Source organism: Poromitra crassiceps (assembly GCF_964638095.1).
Source record: "Poromitra crassiceps genome assembly, chromosome: 1".
Lineage (NCBI taxonomy): Eukaryota > Metazoa > Chordata > Actinopteri > Beryciformes > Melamphaidae > Poromitra > Poromitra crassiceps.
This window is the reverse complement of record NC_139623.1, coordinates 99,918,166-99,942,350: the sequence shown is the minus strand read 5'-3', so window position 1 is coordinate 99,942,350 and position 24,185 is coordinate 99,918,166. Positions and strand designations below refer to the sequence as shown.

The window sequence follows — 24,185 nt, the reverse complement described above, 5'->3', positions numbered from 1 at the left end:
GTATTGAGTGTTAGGGGGCCCACCACAGCAGTCAGGTCACTAGCTAGTCAGGTCACTAGCTAGACAGGTCACTAGCTAGACAGGTCACTAGCTAGTCAGGTCACTAGCTAGTCAGGTCACTAGCTAGACAGGTCACTAGCTAGACAGGTCACTAGCTAGACAGGTCACTAGCTAGTCAGGTCACTAGCTAGTAGGGATGGGCATTTCTAGCAAAAACACTATTCGAAATTCGCTGGCCAAATTCGAATTTAATTCGAAATTCGAAAAAAAAAAAAAAAATGTAAAAAAAAAAAAAAAAAAAAAAAATTTTTTTTTTTTTTTTGTGAGTGAAATGTTGCATTGTCTCCCCTGATTCTAAGTCTACGGCTTTATTAATTAATATAAAAAGCTTCTGCTGTGGATTTTTAGCTCAAACAAGCATTGCACCACTGAAGTAAAGAACATGTTACATGACATTGACATTTTCGAAAATAAAAAACAGTTTTGACAATCATGAGTGGTTCATTAAATATTTAGTAGGCTCAGGTCTGAGTGCCAAAGGGGTGCCAAAGTCACCCCCTCTCCCTCTTCATGGGATTTCATCCGCCATTCATTTTTCCATAAACCTTGCTTAAAATGCTTATAAAAATTGTTTTACTTGCTCAAACCAAGCGATTTGACTATACTTAGAATCAGGGGAGACAATGCAACATTTCACTCAAATTTTTTTTTTTTTTTCGAATTTCGAATTTCGAATTTCAATAATAAAAGTCGACCTTGATAATAACAACGATTATTCGAAAATTCGAAATTCGATGCCCATCCCTACTAGCTAGACAGGTCACTAGCTAGACAGGTCACTAGCTAGTCAGGTCACTAGCTAGTCAGGTCACTAGCTAGACAGGTCACTAGCTAGTCAGGTCACTAGCTAGACAGGTCACTAGCTAGTCAGGTCACTAGCTAGTCAGGTCACTAGCTAGACAGGTCACTAGCTAGACAGGTCACTAGCTAGACAGGTCACTAGCTAGACAGGTCACTAGCTAGTCAGGTCACTAGCTAGACAGGTCACTAGCTAGACAGGTCACTAGCTAGTCAGGTCACTAGCTAGACAGGTCACTAGCTAGACAGGTCACTAGCTAGACAGGTCACTAGCTAGTCAGGTCACTAGCTAGGCATGGTGGCCAATCATTCAGCCCACAGACAAATGGAGCCAGAGTTTACTGTATGAATGCTCTTGCAGAAAAACAGGTGTTTCTAAAATCCACCTGGGGGGCTAATCCTTTCATGTCTTGACTTAAGTTAAGACATGAACTTAAATAAGTTGTGCTAAAATGTGCTGTAGATGGAGTGTGAGCGCGAGATGACCAGAGACGGAGGCTTGAAGGGTGAAGAGAGGGTGTGTGGGTGAGAGGATGGAAGTAAGACAGGCTGACTGATAGTTTTCTGAGGACAATGCAGGTAGGACCTAGTTCAATGAGGACTGTAATATGAGAGCATCCCAGCCACCAGTGGTGAAGCGCTCCACAGTCGGCCGCCGTTATGGAGAAAGATAAACAAGCCAAACAGAGGAAATCTCTAACAGTGGAGTTCAAATTATTCATTGGGGTGGTTTTCCTATTCACATTACATTCTCTTCTGCCAGACAGTGAACTGCCCACTCTACCATCTCTGCCAAACCAAACCTAGTCATCTGGCATTGGAGATTGGTATAAATATCCAGCCGTCATCTTGCTAGCATTGCCAGTGTGGTGCAAGCAAAGGCTGTTTTTATGTTTTTGGCAAGAAAAGCGACGGCTTCAAAACCCACAAGCATTGAAATGAGAGCTTTTGTTTGCTAGGTTAGGCTATTGGTAAAGGCCAACTGGCTGGTTTTACCCTTGTCATTTCAACCTTTATCCCTGACCCTATCATTTTAGCTATGTATAATTCACTATTTAATGCTACAGCACATAGATATTAGCTTATTTCCAATCTCACTCCTTGCAAAAAATAATTGAGACATACTGTTTTCGGATTCTTGCTCAGTAGTGGTTACTGCTGTAGACAGCCTCACTACTCTAACCTATTGTAGTCTGAAGCCTGATCCAATTCAGAAATAACATTTGTGGATTGGTGACAGACAGTAGATATAATTGAACCCGTCCAACGTGAATCTTTTCTGGGAGTTCAAGTGAAACTGCCACTCAACTGTTTGGGTACCTGACAGTCATTTCTTATTTGTAGATCACCACCAAGGAGGAGGTGCACTCCAAGCATGGCACGTCCATAAAGGCGGAGCTGGAACCGGAGACCTTCAAACCCAACCTCAGCGAACCCAGCGACCTCCTGGAGCCAGACCAGATAGAGAAGGTAGAACCTGAAACATCTTTTGATCCAGCACTTCATACATAGCCATGTGCACAACACTTAGGTATTTAATGTTATCACATACAGTATGCATGACACACACAAACATGTACATAGACGCCATTGTACCGACCCAACTAGAAATGCTTAAACTGTTCACTCTCATTACCACCTTAACTGGAATACATGTTTTCCATCCAAAATACAGTCCCATGTGCCTTGTGGTAACTGGCCTAACAAGCTAACATGCACCAAGGGATGACTTTTCATCACAAGTGCAATGCTGGCCATTTCACTTGCAAATGTGTCCTACCTCAAACAAATGTGTCCTACCTCAAACAAATGAAGTTAGCGAGTACTGAAGTTCCCCCACACACTATTTGTGAACAGTGTGACCTACTAACTAGGGATGGGCATCGAATTTCGAATTTTCGAATAATCGTTGTTATTATCAAGGTCGACTTTTATTATTGAAAGTCGAAATTCGAATTTATTTTTTATTTTATTTTTTTATTTTTTTGTGAGTGAAATGTTGCATTGTCTCCCCTGATTCTAAGTATAGTCGAATCGCTTGGTTTGAGCAAGTAAAACAATTTTTATAAGCATTTTAACACATTGAGTGCCAGCCGTTTTTTCAATGCTGTAGGTAAGTTGTGCCAGGTTTTTTTTTGAGGATTCTGGCTCATTTTACAAGAGCCGAGGATTCTTTTCTGTTAAGACTTCGTGAACACCAATCATCTAAAAAGAACTAATAGAATGTGTGCTTTCTCTGTCTAAAATAGTTAGTTTGTAGAGTTAGTAGTTATGTAGATATTAGCCGTTGAGTACAGCATGGTTTCAGAGATTTTCAGAGAGTTTTGAGATAAATGGATTTTTAGAACCACCTCACGTGCCTGTGATTATGGGTGCCCTTGGGCAAGTCTGTATACTGTTTTGTGTGTGTGTGTGTGTGTGTGTGTGTGTGTGTGTGTGTGTGTGTGTGTGTGTGTGTGTGTGTGTCTATAAACTCCTCCCTCCGTAGGTGTGGCTTTGCAGTGTTTTGTCACAGGCGAGTTTCTGTTGCCTCACAGATCCCAAAAAAATAGAAGGGAATCGCAGGAGCGGGGAAGAGGAGAGGAGAGGCGAGGGGGGGGGGGGTTAGACACGGGAGAGAAATTCCTTCACGATCCCCTTCTTCCAATCTTGAGGCAGCCTACTCCGCTCTGCTGCTGCTCCTCTGGGCTGCTGCTGCTGGCGGCTCTCGGGCGAGTCTGGAAACGGGCTCGTTCGTTTCTTGAGGTGTCGGCTGAGAGCTTTGAAGAAGCTTTTGCGATTCTGGTCTTATTTATGCGCAAAGGTACTCGAGTGTGTGTGTGTGTGTGTGTGTGTGTGTGTGAAATCGAAAGAGTTTTCGCCCAGCTATTTCCTTGAAAATTAGAATGGCTTTCTCCCGCGGACTGGCTTTCTCTCTGTCTGGAGAGAACTGTCGCCACTTAGTGGTCGGTAAAATAGATTATACACATTCTCTTCCTCCAATATTGATATAGAAGACGTAAAAGGGGTTGATTGATGTCCCACCGTCAAAAAAAAAAATGTTTATGTAAGACGAGATATCTCGTCTTTGGCACTCAACGGTTGGATTATGTAAGACGAGATATCTCGTCCATGGCACTCAACGTGTTAAGCAAGGTTTATGGAAAAATGAATGGCTGATGAAATCCCATGAAGAGGGAGAGGGGGTGACTTTGGCACCCCTTTGGCACTCAGACCTGAGCCTACTAAATATTTAATGAACCACTCATGATTGTCAAAACAGTTTTTTATTTTCAAAAATGTCAATGTCATGTAACATGTTCTTTACTTCAGTGGTGCAATGCTTGTTTGAGCTAAAAATCCACAGCAGAAGCTTTTTATATTAATTAATAAAGCCTTAGACTTAGAATCAGGGGAGACAATGCAACATTTCACTCACCAAAAAAAAAAATCATTTTTTTTTTTTTACATTTTTTTTTTTTTTTTCGAATTTCGATTAAAAGTCGACTTTGGCCAGCGAATTTCGAATAGTGTTTTTGCTAGAAATGCATATCCCTACTACTAACTTGACTGAAAGTATTCAGTGTTGATTACACATGTGCCCAACATCTGCTCCTCATTGGTTGGTGTCTTCTGTATCTGAATGAAGGACATTTTGCATTCAGCAAAGAGAAGGCATGATATTTTATAGCTAATTTATGATTAATTGTTGGATTAATATAATATTTAGTTATTCAAGTGTCACACCAGAATAAACTGACATTATGACCACTCAGTTATGAGACATATTTACCAACCAAGCCTTACATCATATTACAGAAACGGATATACAACACGATAATAAACATGGTCAACAATGCAATAAATATAACCACTAATGAATTGGAGGATAGTGGAAAATGTGTTTACATGACTATTAACTCATTGAGTGCCAAGGACGTTGATCGACGTCAAAGTAAATAGTGACGTAGAGTGCCAAGGACGTCGATCGACGTCAAATGCGTTTTTTGACGGTGGGACGTGGATCAAAGCCTCGCCCTCAGGCATCTCCTGTACAAATATTGTAGCTATTGAAGGTGTATAACCTATTTTACGGACTCATTAGGTGGCGACAGTGCTCTCCAGATTAGAGAAAGGTCCGGAAAACAGCAGGAAAAAGACCCGTGATGAAAAAGAAACCGCTCATGCTGCAGCCAGAGCCATATAGATTGCTCTGTCTGGAGCTGACGTTGGCTGCGAACAGCAGTCAATCCGCCGCACCACAACTGAGCCCCTCTGCCTCTGTCTGTCTGTCTGCATAGTTTCTCCACACGATTAGCCGCCAGAAAAGCAGCACCCGACGCCGAAGGGCCAAAGCATTCTCAGCAGTCCGGTTTGGCTCTTCCGTGTCGCGCTGGGAGCCGGCGCACAAAAACGGAGGCTCCGAAAATAGACTGGGTGCGTGTTAGGCTGTGTGTTAGTGTGGGGAGGAGTTTGCAGCTGAGGGGGGGGAGAGGGGGGTGGGGCACGCAGGCACCACACAACTACACCACGTCACTACATCAGAAAATATTATCTTCAGAGTCAGTGAATGTGCTTGAAATGCTTAATTTCACAAAAGGCGGAATAACTCAGCTTCTAATTTGAAACGCCTGTATTTGCTCAAAACGACCTATCTTCTCCGGCTCATAACTAAAGAACAGAAAATGGTATCAATAAACTTTTTTTTGCTGATGATACAATAGAGTCAGCTCGTTCTTTGTGCGTGTTCGGTGTTTACATAGTAATATCACACAATATTCTGTGGGCCTCGAGAAATCACTGAAAACGCTCTGAAACTCTGGCACTGGTCCGTTCTCCAAAAGTGGCTGGCACTCAATGAATTAAGTTTTTTATACAATTTATAAAATTTGCAATAAGGCTGAAAAGTCGAGTGAAACAGGCATTTCTCCTGTCAAGCTGTTGTGTGTGTGGTAAATACCTTGCAGGCACAGTAGACACACACACACAGACACACACACACACACACACACACACACACACACACACGCGCGTGCACAAAAACAAACACACAGGCTCCAAATGAGTCCCTATTGGCATATTGACCCATAGATTGCCAATCTGCTGCTTCCCTTAATCACCCTGAGGAGCGAGCTGGGAGCTCCGGGCCGGTCCACAGCACTGAGGTGGGCTGCTGGTCCACAGCACTGAGGTGGTGCTGCTGGTCCACAGCACTGAGGTGGGCTGCTGGTCCACAGCACTGAGGTGGGCTGCTGGTCCACAGCACTGAGGTGGGCTGCTGGTCCACAGCACTGAGGTGGTGCTGCTGGGAGCTCCGGGCCGGTCCACAGCACTGAGGTGGTGCTGCTGGTCCACAGCACTGAGGTGGTGCTGCTGGTCCACAGCACTGAGGTGGGCTGCTGGTCCACAGCACTGAGGTGGTGCTGCTGGTCCACAGCACTGAGGTGGTGCTGCTGGTCCACAGCACTGAGGTGGGCTGCTGGTCCACAGCACTGAGGTGGTGCTGCTGGTCCACAGCACTGAGGTGGTGCTGCTGGTCCACAGCACTGAGGTGGGCTCATGGCTGATTATGTGACTGGAAAACACGCTGAACCAACGGGAATAGAGAAAAGTATTTAGGGACTCATGTCTTCCATTACTGGGGAGCAAACAGACTGTAAAGGCCTAGGTTACATAGTGCAATATAGGCTATATATCTGTCCATTTCATGTTCATTCCAGATTTTAGACCGGCACTTCCTAACCTTTTCCAGCTGAGGGCCCACTTGACAGGTTGGGAATCGCTGTTTTAGACAGTGTCTGTTATGTGTGGGCATGATTAATTGATGATTTTATCGCTAATCAGTCATTAAGAATTATCGATTAAGAATTTTGTCAATCATGTGGAATTAACATTGATATCAAATTGAGGTTGAATGAATGAATTCCACTACGTGGCAGCAATGAGACATCTTACCACCCGGGGGCGCAGTTAAGTTAACATATCATTTGATATGGTTGATATTTTTTGGAATTGTGTGTTTAAGAGGATTGTTGTTGGAAATCTTCTTCTTCTTGGAAGATTTTATTGAGGAAGTTCGCACCCTGTATTTGGTCGAGCATCCATACAGGCTCGATTGACTGTGTCTGCGGGTGGGAACCCCGATTAAGGGTATGTGTCTTGGTCGCTGCACTAGCGCCTCCTCTGGTCGGTTGGGGCGCCTGTTCAGGGCGGAAGGGAACTAGTGGGAATAGCGTGATCCTCCCACGTGCTATATGTCCTGCTGGTGAAGCTCCCCGCTGTCAGGTGAAACTGTGCATGCATGTGTCGGAGGAAGCATGGTGCTAATCTACGGCTCTCCCCAGATCAGCAGAGGGTGGAGCAGCAACCGGGGCAGCAAGGGGGGAATTGGCCAAGTACAATTGGTGAGAAAATGGAGGGGGGGGATTCAGAAGGGGAAAGCATTAAAGATTTCAAACACACTTTTGTATTTTCCGCCATAGGTATATATATATATATATATATATATATATATATATATATATATATATATATATATATATATATATACCGTATATATATATAAATTTAATTTATATAAATGATTAATCATAATCAATCGTTAATTTTCGCAATGATCAATTAAGGACATTTCTTCAAATGCTCATCTCTAGTGTCTGTTACAGTATGTCTGTCTATGAATACAACTGCACTATTCCTCCAGTGCCTTTGTCTTCTTCTTCTTCTTTTATCTCCCTAATGCACCATGCTCAGGTTTGAATGCTTCAGTCTGTCAGCAGCAGCCTAGCAGTCTCTCTGGGGGAGTGCTACTGTAGACCTTTCTTTCTCCAGAGACGTCTTTGGGTGTTTGGAGCCCTGTTACTCTTCCTTAACCGCCAGCTGATGTTAAAAGGTCACCGCAGATGTAATTGAGCATTGATGGCTGTGGCCTTTCTGTATTTCATTTTCCTTCTCTCTCTCTCTTTCCCACCCATCGCCTTCCTCCTTCCTTGCTTCTTTATTATTTTCCTCCAGCTGGCCAGGAATCTGCCACCACGGACCATTGGGTACCCATGGACGCTGGCCTTTGGCACTACAAGGCATGGCATGAGCATTAAGACGCTGTACAGAAACATGCAGGGCCAGGACACCCCAGTGCTCATGGTCATCAAGGACAGCGATGGCCAGGTAAAGTGCACATTCAACAGAAATACTTGGCAGATTAGCTCAGCCTTTCCTTGGCCTTACTGTTAAAAATGTATGGCACTGCAGTAGTATACTGTAACATGCTGTAAGTCGTTTCTGATTACTTTCTAATACTGTGAGTGCTGCATTGATTTGAAAGTTCTGTTCCGAGTGTATAGGATTCAGTTGCGGGTGCTGTGTGCTGTGTTCCTCCAGGTGTTTGGTGCCTTGGCATCCCAGCCCTTTAAGATCAGCGATGGCTTTTACGGCACAGGAGAGACCTTCCTCTTCACCTTCAATCCAGAGTTTGAGGTACACTGCCTTCCTCAGTCTGATGATTCTAGGGTCCTATGAAAACTCCCAAGTACTTCTTGGTGAATGTAAACCTAGGCCAAAACGGTTAACACACCAGAAAGAGTAGATCCAGCATCTGAGCACACAAAAGGCTCTTTCACACCGGCCTTGAAAGCTGAAAAATGCACGGAAAATAGGATTCGCGCCTCCGATGTGAAAGTCGTGAACGCGCTTTGGTGGACAATTGTTTTACACCTTTTGTCCCGCGACGGTAGGTAGTAACAGCGCCGGGTTACCTGGCAACCCGCCTCCATTTGAAAGGTCGTCGCAGCGAGCCGGAAAAGGTGCGAATGGTCTGCTCATTCATAAAAAAATTACAGGGGAAATCACCTCATGTATCAAGAAAGTGCACGAGTGAAAGTAAAAAAAAGTAGCCTATACAATCATGACTGCAGGGGCGCCAGGAGGAATGCTCCGTGCGGTTAGGCTTTATGCTCAAACGATTTTGACATTAGTAGGTAAAATTAACGGATATAATAATAAGCTTCAGAGGGCTATAGCTGTCTGTGGCGAGTTGGTCTGAGGATATTCCCTCTCGAAATCAACTCTGTGCATTACAAAAACTACTAACGTTAAGTAGCCTATACTATTCCCCCGACGAACGTTATGCAGACTGCAGCTGTTTGATATGCGGGCGGTCGTGTATCATTCCAATTTTAGTAGGACACCATATCGATCTGCCCGCCCACCATGCGAGTACACCTATCCTCCCTGCTCAGCGGACTAGGAGAAGGAGGGAAGTCTTGGCTGTTGAATGAATTCGTTCATCATACAGTAGCCTAGGCTACACTAACCTATGAAAATATTCATTTGGGCTAGGAGGAGCAGGAAATCCCTCCGCTCGCCTTTCAATCCGGGAGCAGGGGATTTCACCTGAAAGTACACCACACGGCACGGTGGAACTGGAGTTGGTCCCCGGGCACTGCACAGTGGCTGCCCACTGCTCCTAGTTCTAGGAAGGTTCCTAGTAGAGGATGGGTCAAATGCAGAGGATGAATTTCCCCAAGGGGATAAATAAAGGATAACTTAACTTAACTTAACAGCACGGGAAAGTGGCCGTGCTGCTTGGCTCTGTGTGAAAGCAATTTCTGTGGCGAGGGTGCGGCCTTTGCGGGACTCCTAAACGGCAATTTTTGCGCGATCTGTGTGTGAAAGAGCCTATACAGACACACTCCCTCACTTTGATGATTTTGGATCTTTCTGATGGCTATAACAGAATTTTAGGGTGTCATTTCAAGATTGTTGCTCCACATGTATGGCTCTATTGTAGCAAATATGAGTGCATGACATGAGCACCTCTGTCTGCTCTTCCTGGAGAGAAAAAGAGACTAGGATACCGTAGACAATATTATATTATGTCAACATTGCGTATGTTATGTAATATCTCCTACTGCGTGCCCTATTGTGTCTCCAACAGGTATACAAATGGACAGGTGACAACATGTTCTTCATCAAAGGAGATATGGACTCCTTAGCTTTTGGTGGAGGAAGGTGAGCACATGTCGCTTTTGATGCATGACTGAAATCCAATTATTGGAACAATCAGAATAAATCAGATTATCATTTGCCTTAATTGAATCTGATGATAATGTGACATTTATGGGCTGTGTCTTGACATAAATTCAGTATCCTGACAGAATTTCCATTGACTTTGCTCCCAAGTCTAGGATAAAGACCTGGGTTTGGAAGACGTAACTGATATCATATTCGTTTGTGTAAAAGACAATTGTGGATTAAAAGCATACTTGTTTTATTGAGTTATTTTCTGATTTGTCATTTAGATCAGTGCTTGTGAAGCCTGGAAAAACAAGTTGGGTTGTGCAAACATAACCCACATTATTCTGCAATGTTTTTTGTTTTTGTTTTTGTTTTTTCTGGGGGGGGGGGGGGACTCAGGGGGGTTGACTGGAAAATTATAATTTTTCTGAAGCGGCCAGCTGTATTGTGCAGCTGTAAAATAGGCTGAGTAAAATGACACTAATTACAGATTTAAAAGGGGTAAATCATGCTGATGTAGCCCCCACGATGGCCTTAAAAAAAGGAAAGAAAGAATGGTCTTTTTGAAAATGTGTACATCTGGAGAAATCTGATTTACATTGCTTGTTTCCTCTCTCTTCTAGTGGCGAGTTTGGCCTGTGGCTGGACGGAGACCTTTACCATGGCAGGAGTCACTCCTGTAAAACATTTGGGAACCCCATGCTCTCCAAAAAGGAGGATTTCTATGTGCAGGACATAGAGATCTGGTCTTTTGAATAACAAAACGCCACACCACAGGGAAAAAACAAAGTCCTGAAAAGGACAAAGGAGTCATCTCCTTAGAACAATGGCGACGTCCCAAACCTAACTGCACATCACCAGGCTCCCCAGGCCGGGGCCACATCACCAGGCTCCCCAGGCCGGGGGCCAGCTATTGGATGCTTGTTGTGCATTACTACTGCAGTTATTACGGAGCTTTTTTCTTTGTGAAAAATTACCTTTGTGTGTATCTTGTTACAGCCTTGTGCAGCGTCTTTGCAGAGTAGGGGGGGAGTGTGTAAAGCAGTGAAAATCAGGGTGAAATCATAGTTGTGTTAGAGGGATGAAGAGAGGGAAGCTGAGAATGTGAGTGGGCCATTAGGCCTTGAAGAAGGAAAGAGCGTTGGAGCGCCGCTCACCTGAGAAGTGGTGAAGATGATGGTGGCCGAGGTTTGGGACTGAGAACTAAGAAGAGAGAACTGCCTACTAGTCCAGATTGTGTATCTGAACTTGACAGAAACTCAAGGAGTCCCCACCACCCTCTCTGACTCCCCAGAACTTTGTTCAGTCGGTAGGATGTTACTCACTGTGTGTGCTGTCAGCCTTGACGGAGAGGTCCAGTTTGAGGAAAAATAAAAAAATCAAGCTAACAAAACAAAACCTAAACACATTCCATTACTCCTGGTGGTGGTGGATTGTCAAAACCAAGCATTCGTTACGATTTGCGGTAGAACACCAAAATACAAAGCGCATCAGCAGCAGGATACTATGACACTTAACTCGGAGACTAGGGGATACTGGGGGGTTTGAAGTCTTTTTAACAGTACATCTTGGGTTATCTTCTGAGGCTAAACTATAAAGTATTGTGTATTGTAGTCCTCCTGTTGTTCACTGTCATAGCACACCATCTCAAAGCACATAGCTATAATCAGATTACCCATCGTCGTAATGTTCTGTTCAGTGGGTGTACGTGTGAGTCCAGCTAACGCCAGCTCCTCTGTCAGGACGCTGGCTGTACTGTTCGTAGACAGTAACGTGTTGCAATAGATTTGTGGAATATGCAAATTACTGTCCTGTGACCTCAAATAATGCAGGTCGCGGCACTTTTGCCGCCGCCTGACGCTCTTTCAAGAGAGAAACTTGTAAAGCTTTTACGTCTTGATACACAATTGCTTTTCTGGGTATAATTTGAAAAGCCTGAGACGTGGTTAACTGTTTTACATGCATATATGACAATTATATACTGGTATATATGATTATATATAGATTTATATAATCATATATATATTGCTGTTAAGTGTGACAGTGATCTATTTGTGCTGATATTTCAGCTGTTACAAATATAATGTATATTAACCTGTAAATTAATGTTAAAATAGTAGATTTGTTCCTATATATAAATACATATACTATATAAATATATATATATAAATATATAAAGTGTGGATTGGTGGGTTGCTTCTTGCACTTTAATCTGGTGTAAAAGCGTGGAGGCCAGGTTCTTAGATTCTCTTAGCAGAGTAGCTGTACAGTACTTCTTTTGTTTAGATCATAAAGATGTTAACCGTTATTAGAAAGCTTGCTGCTACCAATATCAATAAGGGTTTATCCTAATGCTGTGTGTCTAAAGAGGAGGATTACTTTAAGGGGCGGGGGACTGAACGTGATTCCATCCTAACGCAGCTCTGTGTCTAAAAAGGAGGATTACTTTAAGGGAGGCGGGAGCTGAACGTGATTCCATCCTTAAAGGAGGATTACTTTAAGGGAGGGGGCAGCTGAACGTGATTCAGGATTACTTTAAGGGAGGGGGAGCTGAACGTGATTCAGGATTACTTTAAGGGAGGGGGAGCTGAACGTGATTCATGATTACTTTAAGGGAGGGGGAGCTGAACGTGATTCCATCTTAAAAGGAGGATTACTTTAAGGGAGGGGGAGCTGAATGTGATTCCATCTTAAAAGGTGGATTACTTTAAGGGAGGGGGAGCTGAATGTGATTCCATCTTAAAAGGTGGATTACTTTAAGGGAGGGGGGAGCTGAACGTGATTCCATCTTAAAAGGAGGATTACTTTAAGGGAGGGGGGAGCTGAACGTGATTCCATCTTAAAAGGAGGATTACTTTAAGGGAGGGGGAGCTGAACGTGATTCCATCTTTAAAGGAGGATTACTTTAAGGGAGGGGTGAGCTGAACGTGATTCCATCTTTAAAGGAGGATTACTTTAAGGGAGGGGGAGCTGAACGTGATTCCATCTTAAAAGGAGGATTACTTTAAGGGAGGGGGGGAGCTGAACGTGATTCCATCTTAAAAGGAGGATTACTTTAAGGGAGGGGGGAGCTGAACGTGATTCCATCTTTAAAGGAGGATTACTTTAAGGGAGGGGGAGCTGAACGTGACTCCATTTTAAAAGGAGGATTACTTTAAGGGAGGGGGGGAGCTGAACGTGATTCCATCTTAAAAGGAGGATTACTTTAAGGGAGGGGGAGCTGAACGTGATTCCATCCTAACGCAGAGCCGGCTCGTGTGGCTGTCTGCTGACTCAGTCAGGTAGGTATGTACACTCACTTCTGACACGCAGATGGAGGCTGGAGGAAAGTGTGTACAGTACAAAACCCTCCATAAGCAGCTTTCTCCCCCCTTTCTGGTCTTCCACACCAGTATTCGTGTCACAAAGAATAATATGGATAATTCTTCCAATTATTTCACCAGAATACAATGTATCAGTTATGTATAAATAACAATAAAGCTGAATAAATTGTTGTAACCTGGGACATGACCGGTTTTGTGATGTTTCTACTTATTTGCTTTTTCAAATTTATACATGATTCTCTTCTCATTTAGCCTTAAATCACATTGAAATTAAAATGTTCATGTCTTTGTCCATGATACAATGGCATTGTAGACAGTCTATAGACAGAGGTCAAATAATCGGTGATGTAATTTGCAAGCATTGAGGAGAGCCAGGTTGGGATGTACTGCATTTATACCCAGATGTTTTGTGCTAAAAACTCAGGCACTACTGTGTGCCTGCCAACCACACCCATATGGTAATTAAGGTTAAACCATAAAATGTAGACCTTTGTTTATTCCTGTCCCGTGAATGTTACGTGCAAGTGAGTGGGAACCCTGCTATCACTGGCCAATTATTGAATTGGTTGTAATTGGAAAGAGAATCTAAGACACCCCCAGGCAGATGACTCGGATGCCTGAACCTCCCGATGCCGAGCTCTACAACAATTTATGATGTTCAAATGTAAATTCTGCATTTCAATGGTAAAACAGAACGGCTGATGGGGCTCCTAAGAAATCCTTAAGCTGTTGGTGAGCTCCATCTAATGGTTGTATCTGTCAGTGTTTCTTCTCCAGAAGGCCAAACACTCAATTTACAATTACTCAATGCTCCATTCACTTTCTGTCTCAATATCTGATGATAGACATTTGTCAGTGTTTAATTTGATTATTTCTCCAATGGAGTCTGCAGTAAATATCTAGGAAAGACCTATTTGTTCCGTCATGTCATTTATTAAATAACCCATCAATCACAACACAGGTAGGCTACAGGAAGCAGTGGTAGGTTGCAGTGTAGGAGTTCATTGTCTGTGTCAGCTCAGGAGAATCAACTCCTGAGTATCATCTATTGACTCTTGCTCCTCTCTCTTGAACTCAATCCCAGCTTCCCCGCAGGTAGCCCATGGTGGTGTTTTGTTGTTTGTTTTGACTGATTAGACAGACTAAAATGGACTACTGCCATTCCTGTGTCTGTGATTACAGTCGTGTGACATTAAGCTGCATGCCCAGCAGGTTTTACAGGTTGGATAAGGCTCTTCTCTGCAAGAGGAAAACATCACAAAAAAGTCCCTTATCTCATTACTTAATAAAGAACAATGTTCTTTGAAAGGCAGGAATTGTGCATCATGGCAAAAGAAGTCAACAATTAAAATAACTGTACAAGGTTTGGAAAAGAAAAGTAGCTTGAAATGCATGGGAACAGTACATGATCTTGCTCAAGATGCAATGCAAGAATATTTGATTTTTTTTACATTTGTCCCATCAGTGCTTCAGCTTGACTATAAGGCATTTGTATTAATATATTACAGACAGTTCCTCATATTCAAAATCAGCAAAACATGAAAATACACAGGAGAAAAGTGGCTTCATATGTCAAAATCTACATTTTGATGAGGGTCAAATGTAAACACTAAAGTATTGCGTGCTGCAATTCTGTAGCATAGCCTACAGCAAAGAGCCTGGGCATTAAGCGCCAATAGGGCCAGGCACTGTTGCACATAATATGGTCAGTGTTAACGACCATCTGTTTAGGCGACCATACTTTACAGGTTTACTACTGTTTTTAAGTCCAAATGGAAATAAGGCATTTAGAAGGACATACAGACAGTTACCACATCTTCAGCTGGAACTAACCTTAAACAGGCAGCGAAGGCAGGAGCATTAATGTAAAAATGTATTAACTTCATGGTTAAAGACAACGACCGTGCCTTTTCAATGGGTGGGAATAACATGAAACCTGTGACAAATACCATCTCGTTCCAGGTTTTGCTTTGCTTCAAGCTGAGCTGCCTGTGAGCGAGGCAGGTGTATATCAGTCCAGATGCAGCACAGCAGGTTGGTTTGAGTGGTGACCTCTCGGGGAAGCGGTTCAGTACACCAGGTACTCGGTACACCAGGCACTCAGTACACCAGGCACTCAGTACACCAGGTACTCGGTACACCAGGCACTCAGTACACCAGGTACTCGGTACACCAGGCACTCAGTACACCAGGTACTTGAGTTCAGAGTAGACGAGGGGAAACATGACTGTGCAGGCTCGGTACAGGATGGCGCCGCTCTTGAACAAAGCCCGGGGTTTGGTGCTCCAGGCCTCGGCCTTGAAGGTGACGTAGATGGCATACAGCGCCACGGCGAAGAAGTGTCTGATCAGCGTCAGCGGCTTGGGCGACAACCTGGTAATGAAGTACAACAAATCCGTTCATTCATTAGTCTCTTATTTAATGCAAGACCCTGCTTTCAAACCACATGCATTACATGATCATGACAAAAGCCTCCAGTGGGACTAAAGTGGAGAGAAGTGACCTTTCTACTATGCATCATTAGCCAGGACGTTGTTTTGTCATGCTTACACAGAGAGAAGTCCAATAGGCCCAGCAATGCACTGTCCCCCGAGCTTGAAGTACTGGAAACAGGCTTTTCTGAGCTCATGGAGAGAGTCTGGTTGACACAAAACAGACCCAGTATGGACATTATAAGCCTCAAAATTACATGATTTGCAAATTATCTGCTTGTCAGATTGCTTTGAAAACTGCTGAAAATATCCTCTACTGTCCACTATCTATACAAACATGGGTCAATTAGAAGATAGAATAGAAGTTGCTTTGGTAATAAAAGTACCAGCAGCATGCCAGCAAACAGGTTAAGACCCGCTGTCATTGTATGCATGCGTTATTTGACTGCAACAACAGGACGAGACTCACTGTCGGTGGCGGCGAACAGCTCATACAGGGCCTGGGCCAACACATTCACCACAAAAGAATGTGATGACTTGCGTTCCCAGTGGAATTGTTTCTTTGCCTATTGAGAAAGAAGAGGGGGAAAAGCTCAGTGTAATATCACACACTGCTCCATCACCTAGAGCAGGGGTTCCCAAACTTTTCCGTCCAAGTACCACTACATACCAAACCGAATTTTCCAGGGACCACTTCCACTCTACCAACCCCCCAACCCAATTTGCTGATTTAACCATGCAATAGCAGCAGAAAGGCTAAATAATATAAAGCTACTAGCTGGTTCAAAATGGACATCACACACACACACACACACACACACACACACACACACACACACACACACACACACACACATACACATACACATACACACACACACAAAATCACCTGCCAACATTAGGCTCTGAAAAAGGACACCTTTGAAAATGTTTTTTTCCTCGCCAGAATTTAGCCTAAATTTTGAGTGTTATTTAGCTACCTTCCTGACAAACTAGCATGACATGGTACAAATCGATTCCTTATGTCTTCTAGTTTCATATGATACCAGAAACTTCACTCTGGCTTTAAAACTGAGCCTGCTGCAGCCTCTGAAAGTAAATGTTCAAAATTGTGATGTTTCCCAAATATTTCAGATATTTCAGAAAATCGGCCAAATCTGGCAACAGCTCAGTGTATGTAGAAACTGTTGTCTGTAAAAAAATAATATATATATATATATATATATATATATATATAATTTATTTTTTTGCAATTCTCTGGCGGACCACCAGGCGGAGCCCCGCAGACCACTGGTCTGATGACTGAGGAGTGAGGACTGGTGACTGATGACTGACGAGTGAGGACTGATGAGTGAGGACTGATGACTGAGGACTGATGACTGACGAGTGAGGACTGATGACTGATGACTGACGAGTGAGGACTGATGACTGATGACTGACGAGTGATGCCGTATTGTGCGATGACTGACGTGTGAAGAGTATTGCAGGAAGAATGATAGCGTTTTCGTGTGAGGACTGAAGGCGTTTCAGAGCACACTCAATACGGTTTACTATGAGACACAAGAACTGACAACGCTTAGACTAAGGAATGATAGCCAATACTCTGAGGGAGGACGATGCCCTAAAATGGTTGCCGTAAAGGGGAAACAGGTCATGAGTGTGTGTGTGTGTGTGTGTGTGTGTGCGTAACAGATGTTATTTGCCCATTATATAATTACACTATATATGTTATTTATTTGTTGTTCCAAGTAATATACCTGTCAGTTCTCTTCTACCTCCACCTCTGTTGTCATGTAATTGTCCCACCTCTTGTAGTGTTGTTCCTCCTTCCCAGTGCCTCTAAACTTCCTGATACCCTCACCTCTTCCTCTTACTATGTTTCCTGGTGGAAGAGGTGGGTGTTGTTATCCTCTGTAATATATCACATTCCATCCTATCATTTCTAATCATTCCTGTTTATATTTTTGTTAGTCTTACCTTTGTAAAGTATGGATGCACCTGTTAGTTCATATATTTCCATGTTTTGACCACTGTTTGAATGTATTTTGACGAGTGAAATCCACTCACTGAATTTCCGGATATGTCCCTGTTTTCATGTGCAGGATTGTGGTGGGGAAAAGTACTGCAGAGTGGAGGATAATTGTTTTAATTTCTTTTCTGTCACGTATGTTTACTGTGTTTTGTTTCACATGTTAAGTTTTGCACAACACCACTGTTTGTTTGATATCGTACTGTTGTTGTTTAAATTCAATGTCCGCTCTTACTACGTTTCCTGGTGATAGAGGATTGTGGTGGGGAAAAGTACTGCAGAATGGAGGATAATTGTTTTAATTTCTTTTCTGTCAGAAATAAACAGCATCTGACTTGAAGATATCCCGGTTGTTGGGTCCGATCATTAAAAACACAACACAACGCAGAAGTCCACTGGTTATGTATGTGTGTGTGTGTGTGTGTGTGTGTGTGTGTGTGTGTGTGTGTGTGTGTGTGTGTGTGCGCGGCGCGCATGCGCATGCGTGTGTACCTGCAGCATGGCGGAGTCATCACACAGGTCTGGGATGTTCCTAATCAGACTCCTCCATATGCGAACGTCGTTCAGAGCCACACTCATCCCTCCTCCTGTCAGAGGGTGCCGCATGTTGTAGGCGTCGCCCAGGAGCAGCACGCCTGCACATGACAAAATACATCAACGATAGAATGGCTTTTTCCCTCTCAGCACTCTGTGAGCCACTTAGTGTTAATCATAGTCATGATGTGGCGGGTGAATTTGGGTGTTTTCTTATTTTTGGTGGGTTTTACTCCATTATGACAGTCACAGTTTAGGTATCATCGCTCATCTCGTCACTAGTGTCACACAACTCTACACACAACACTGCCCCCCATACAAAGCAGGTGTTTTAAGTGGTTACCGGTATATATTATCACTGTCAAGTGAAAACCAGAAAGGGTTGATAAGAACTTTCAAAATCCACAGAAGAGTATGTAATCCTTCAACTGAATTCTAGGCATGAACATCACCCAAATTGGAGCTATGAGGCTTTCACATGACAGAGAGATCACCTGTCAATCAACTTGCCAGTTCTTCTATTTATTACAAACAAACAATTATTTTGTGTGCCCCCGAGGATTTTTCCCAGGAAAGACTGAGCGTTAAGAACAGCAAATGCAACAGCTTTCATGAACTGGCTATAGCCTGAATATCTACAGTGAACAGATGACTTTAAGGTGAGGATCAACGTCCTATTTGTATCTTATGCTGTACACATACCCTGAGATCAGTTTCATAGATTCCCTTTGACCATCTACAGAAGTGATACTCAACCCGAGTCTCTAGAGCCTGTGTGGCTCCTTTATGGGTAGTTGTGGCTCTTTTAAGTCCTACTTAAAATAAATAAATAAACATCTAAGAATAATTAATGGGAGGAAAGGGACGTTTTTGGATTGTGGCTCTTGCAAAGATTTTTTTTAGTCAATGTGGCTCTTGAGTAGGGAAAAGGTTGAGTACCACTGATCTACAGTATTGACTCTCCAACATCATGGCAGCCGGTCAATAACGCTTCAGTACCTGGCTTGTTGACCGGAGAGGGAGGGAGGAAACTGGCAGGCATAGACCTGAGTCGATCGTTCTGCAGCGCCACCATGAAAGGCTCCTTTAAATGTTCTGAGAGAAAGAGAGAGAGGAACCATAGGCAGTCAGTCATTCAGCTGGCTGTGTGGATATTAAAAAGGTGCATGCTGCTGGGCACACGCAGAGGAAAAAGGCCTGTTCTTTGCGCCTTGGCGAAATTTCATAGAATTTGGCTCAAACGTCCACTTGGACTCAAGGATGTACTGAGAAAAATTTGGTGATCAAAGGTCAAGGTCACTGTGACCTCACGAATGCCATATCCAAGCTCGTTAACGCGACATCTCAGTAACGCCTTGACGTAATTTCTTCACATTTGGCTCAAAAGTCTTGACAGATATGGATACCGAGTGCTCACTTGTTGGCGGAGGCGGTGCGGTCATTCTAGTTGATATTTTAGATGAATAGCCGAGCGCACCATGAATATCAAATCCTTCAACTGGCAACCTCCCGGTCCATACACACACAATGGCAAGCTCCCGGTCCACACACATCTATAATACTGTCCATTAGATTCCACAAAATAGTCAATTGAGCAGTCAACCTCCAGGTCCATACAGGCACAACCTCCAGGTCCATACAGACACAACCTCCAGGTCCATACAGGCACAACCTCCAGGTCCATACAGACACAACCTCCAGGTCCATACAGGCACAACCTCCAGGTCCATACAGGCACAACCTCCAGGTCCATACAGGCACAACCTCCAGGTCCATACAGGCACAACCTCCAGGTCCATACAGGCACAACCTCCAGGCCCATACAGGCACAACCTCCAGGTCCATACAGGCACAACCTCCAGGTCCATACAGGCACAACCTCCAGGTCCATACAGGCACAACCTCCAGGTCCATACAGGCACAACCTCCCAGTCCAAACATGCACAATGGCACAGCGTCAATCTGCAAATCTTCCTCCCACACTGCTGCCATTGTAGCCTCCATGAAATAGTCGTGAACAGCACAATCATTCGATTTTTCAAACAACCCTTTTACCAACAGTGATCTTTTCTCACTCTTCAGGTCAAAGGCTATCTTTCCTTACAGAGGATGATCATAAGAATAAAACCAACCAGAGTTTTTTCTATTTATTTTCTTAGGTTTTCAAGGTAAAGTGCGATCTGTATCTGTTCTTTTACCTGGCAGCTGCGGGTGGATCTTCTCAGCCATGTACTCGGTGAGGTTGCGCGGCATCTCGCCCCGGATGTCCACCAGCACTCTGGTGTGTGTGGAGGAGATCTGGTAGACGAGCACTGGGCTGGGAGAGGCCAGCACCAGCTCCGCATGGTGCGCTTTGAATTGGGGACAGTCCTGGAGACACGCATAGTGTTAATGGAGAGGTAGGTATAGTATTTCAATGTCGAAGCACTGTCACCCTACTTCTAGCTTTGTCTACAGTAATTATAGGGTTGAAGACTTTATTTCAGTCTGAAATGTATCTTCTGAATTTATGGGTCAAGGCCTGACAGAGTGTGAGAACGAAACATGTGTTTTTGATGGATATTAAAGGCTGATATTAAACATGTTTGCTTTTGTACAGTTTGCACTAGTAGTAAAGCAGGTATCTTTAAATTAACTAATAGGAAATATTTTGAAAATGCACTGCTACACTGAATTAGTTTTATGTCAGTGTGGTGAATGCAGTCTGATACCATCAGCAGTGATGTGAACTGCACAGTGTTGATCTGTGTGTGAAGCAAAGTTGTGATAGAGCCAAACAGCTGTACCTTCATGAGGCATCCAACAAAGTGAGAGGAGGTGTGAGCCTTCCCAGAAACAAGGCTTTTTCTGAATTTGGAGAAACAGCCATCAGCCACCACAGTCAGCTCTGCATGGATCTCCTACAGGACACACATTCAGACAGCAACTCTATAGCAGCTATTTGGTTCACCAACCCCATTATGTACTGGTTCCGCTGCTACAATAATGTAGCCTATTTTGTATTTTAAAATTGGAAAGTTACTTCCATTATTCTAAGATTTTTTATTTTTTTGAACTTGTACCAGAGTTTCCTCTATTCACCTTGATGTCTCCAGTTTCCTTATCCTTGTACTGGACTCCAGTCACACAGCCGTCCTCTTCCTGCAAACTGGTCACGGTGCCTTCTATGAATGTGACACTGGGGGGCGCAATGCACCAGTGTTAGACACATCAAATGCCAATACAGACAGGGAGAAATAGAAAGGAAAAGACTAAAAAGAAAACAAATAACATGTCCATTTGATGTCCACATGGTCACTTTTAGATGCAGGCCTTTACATACCATTAACTACATATCTTAAAATATGGTATGACCCTCGATCACTGATTGTTGTATTCATTGATCAGTTTATTAACTGAATAAAGTAGTAAGTCATATTTCTAAGTTTCACTACTCATGCAGTTATTGTTATTTTTTGTTTGTTTGATTTCATCCCATTTACCATGTTTCCCTCAGACACCTGACCCGGGTCACGGTTTGACTTACTTGGGCTCGGCGAGCGCGGCTCTCCTCAGGCCCATGATGAATCGTCCATGATGGAAAGCCCGCCCACACTGGATGCTGTGCTCCTCCTGGGGGTAGGGGATCTCCACCTCTGTGCTGCTCTCCTGGTCATGAATCACATAGCCGTGCACCACGTGGGCGTCCAGACCCTCCACCGAACCTGAGGGCGAGCACAGGCAGCGGCGTACAGTTTCACAGCAACGCATCCATTATTCATTCAGTCTGGTTCTGTTTACAAGTGCATCTTCTAAGTTCAGGGTCTGGGTGAGCTTTCTGACTATGTGGCCCTTTCAGTACTAGAGAGAACAAAGGATTTGATGGGGAGAAGGGGAGAAGGAACATAAGGTGGAGCTAGGAAAAGTCATTTTGAAAGCAGCTTGGGCTTTTTAGTATTAAAACTCATGATATCCCTGATTAAATAACTATAATAATCCCATAACACATTTAGGGATGCTGTACAAACACTACAGGAAAATAATGCATGCCTAAAGGATTTAGTCGGAACCACAGATACACTATGGGAATATTCAGATGATTTTTCATGAGGAATGATTTTAAAACGCACTACTGAGAAAGTCAGCCATGTTTTCTGAGTTCCTGAAGAGACAGATTCCGGGGCCCCTGGCTGTCACTGACCTTGCAGGCCCAACTCTTTGAGGGCCTTGTACCCCCCGGGCTGCAGCAGCTCCCCCACGATCCTGTCCGGTTCCCTCAGGTTCCTCTCCACCACGGTGACCCTCCTCCCATCCCGGGCCAGGACCGCCGCCATGGCCGAGCCAAGCACCCCGGCCCCGACTATCACCACGTCCGGCCCTGGGGAACCCGCAGAGGAGCCGCAGGATGATGCTTTCTCTGTGGACTCCACATTCACCCTCTTTCTCCTGCCATGCCTCTGGAAACAGTGAGGAAATAATACAGAGGGAAGAGGTTAGGGAACAGCTCACCCTAAACTGAGTAAAGTCCAAAGTGAACTGGGCTGTATGTGAAGGTACAATATGTTATGTAAAAATTGACTGTAACACTTTTTATTAAGCCAGTGTATATAATACGTTACAATCATACTTATAAAACATTATAATGCCATCATAATGCATTATAAGTATAGTTATAATCATGCATAGGCAGTTGTTTTATAACATTATAAATACATTAGTTACAATCTGTTATACAGCTTTTTCATTACCACAATTGAAAAGCTTTATAACAGATTATGAGTAGGCTATACAACATTATAACTGTCTATGCATGATTATAACTATACTTATAATGCATTATGATGGCATTATAATGTGCTCTGTAACAACTTGTGAAATGACTTATCCTCAGTTTTTATAAGCCACTCTACTGATAAACATCACTGTCATAACTGCTAAATGTGATTGTATATCTATTATTATTCACATTGAACTTTTTAATTAATAAAAACATAGAAATAATTTCACATAAATGAAAGAATAATTTCCATCCCTTATTTGTGTGTTTGATTTATTACAGTAGTTTTGGTCTTTTTTGTTCTAATATTTAGCTGGATGAATATGAAGTGTCTTACCTGTTCTGTGTTCTCTGCATTGCGGTGGCTCAGTGTCGAGGTTTGTGGGATGAAATGGTTGATAAGAGGTAAAGATGACAGAAGGCTCAGTGGTAAATTAAATAGCTGAGATACTCTGTGCCTTTGTCCATGGAAATACCTGATATATGATAGTAGCAGCCCGACTGTAAGGAATAAGGCTACAGCCATTAGCAGCTCTTTGTGAGCAGAAGTAAAGACACTGCTGGACTTTTTGTAAAGGTATGTGAAGCTTGCTATTCCCAGGAAGGTCCACATCTTCTTTATCACTTAAAAAAATAAAGTTAAAGACGAAGAAAACTTAAAATAGTAACAACTGATGATTAAAATATCCCTGATGAAAACAATTCCAGGTGCAGAAAAAGGCAGATAATAGGCTAATTGACGTTTAATTTATTTTTCTTGTCATCAGCTGCTGAAAACAAGCCAGCCGACCAAAAACAAAACTTTGCCTTTATCAAAAGTCCATGACAATTTACTAACCGGTAGACGGTTGAAGTGATGCTGCATATTTTATGCTAATGAGAAAGACGCACTTCTTCGGATTTGGTGGTTTTGTGTCCCGCCCCCTCTACGGCTCAACCCTCCAATCAGGAATGACGTGACAGTGAGCAGAGCTCACGCTATCCTGCCATTGGACATCCGTGCAGGCAGGGGGCCAACCCTTGCCCACTGATTGGACAGCTGGCTGGCAGGATAGTAGTATGATGTGAGGTCACTGGAAAGGTGCGTTTTTCATTTTACAGGACATGACAATGGGCATGCCACATGAATCAATGCTCTGGCATGAATGAGAGGTGCAAATATTGTTTATGTTCAAAATATATATTACTCAACAGTCTTTACGTCTGCAATTATGGACGTTTAAGCTTCACGCATATACGTTGTCCTGCTGTTTTGTCCC

At 43.4% G+C, this 24,185-nt stretch overlaps 2 protein-coding genes across 4 annotated transcripts in view; one reads left to right on the top strand and one right to left on the bottom strand.

Moving 5' to 3' along the window:
- Positions 1–12,359, top strand: part of oxr1a (oxidation resistance 1a) — a 108,463-nt gene extending 96,104 nt beyond the window's left edge. For both annotated transcript variants that reach the window (XM_083641743.1, XM_083641742.1), the window contains 5 exons: positions 2,203–2,328; positions 7,852–8,004; positions 8,218–8,313; positions 9,773–9,846; positions 10,476–12,359. In XM_083641743.1, the coding sequence (XP_083497869.1) occupies positions 2,203–2,328; positions 7,852–8,004; positions 8,218–8,313; positions 9,773–9,846; positions 10,476–10,611 (585 nt within the window). In that variant the 3' untranslated portion in view covers positions 10,612–12,359. The remainder of the gene's footprint in view (positions 1–2,202; positions 2,329–7,851; positions 8,005–8,217; positions 8,314–9,772; positions 9,847–10,475) is intronic.
- Positions 12,360–14,130: 1,771 nt separating this feature from the next.
- Positions 14,131–23,630, bottom strand: sqlea (squalene epoxidase a). 2 transcript variants are annotated; one of them, XM_083635629.1, is made up of 11 exons: positions 23,264–23,630; positions 22,351–22,606; positions 21,697–21,874; positions 21,252–21,348; positions 20,957–21,070; positions 20,369–20,540; positions 19,170–19,265; positions 18,129–18,271; positions 16,077–16,173; positions 15,726–15,813; positions 14,131–15,548 (listed from the first exon to the last, which is right to left on the bottom strand). In XM_083635629.1, the coding sequence occupies exons 1-11, from the start codon at positions 23,537–23,539 to the stop codon at positions 15,356–15,358; spliced, it is 1,710 nt and encodes a 569-aa protein (XP_083491755.1). In that variant the 5' UTR covers positions 23,540–23,630; the 3' UTR covers positions 14,131–15,355. The 2 variants fall into 2 exon arrangements, with proteins under 2 accessions (XP_083491755.1, XP_083491756.1); XM_083635630.1 differs by lacking the exon at positions 20,957–21,070.
- Between the last annotated feature and the right edge of the window lie 555 nt (positions 23,631–24,185).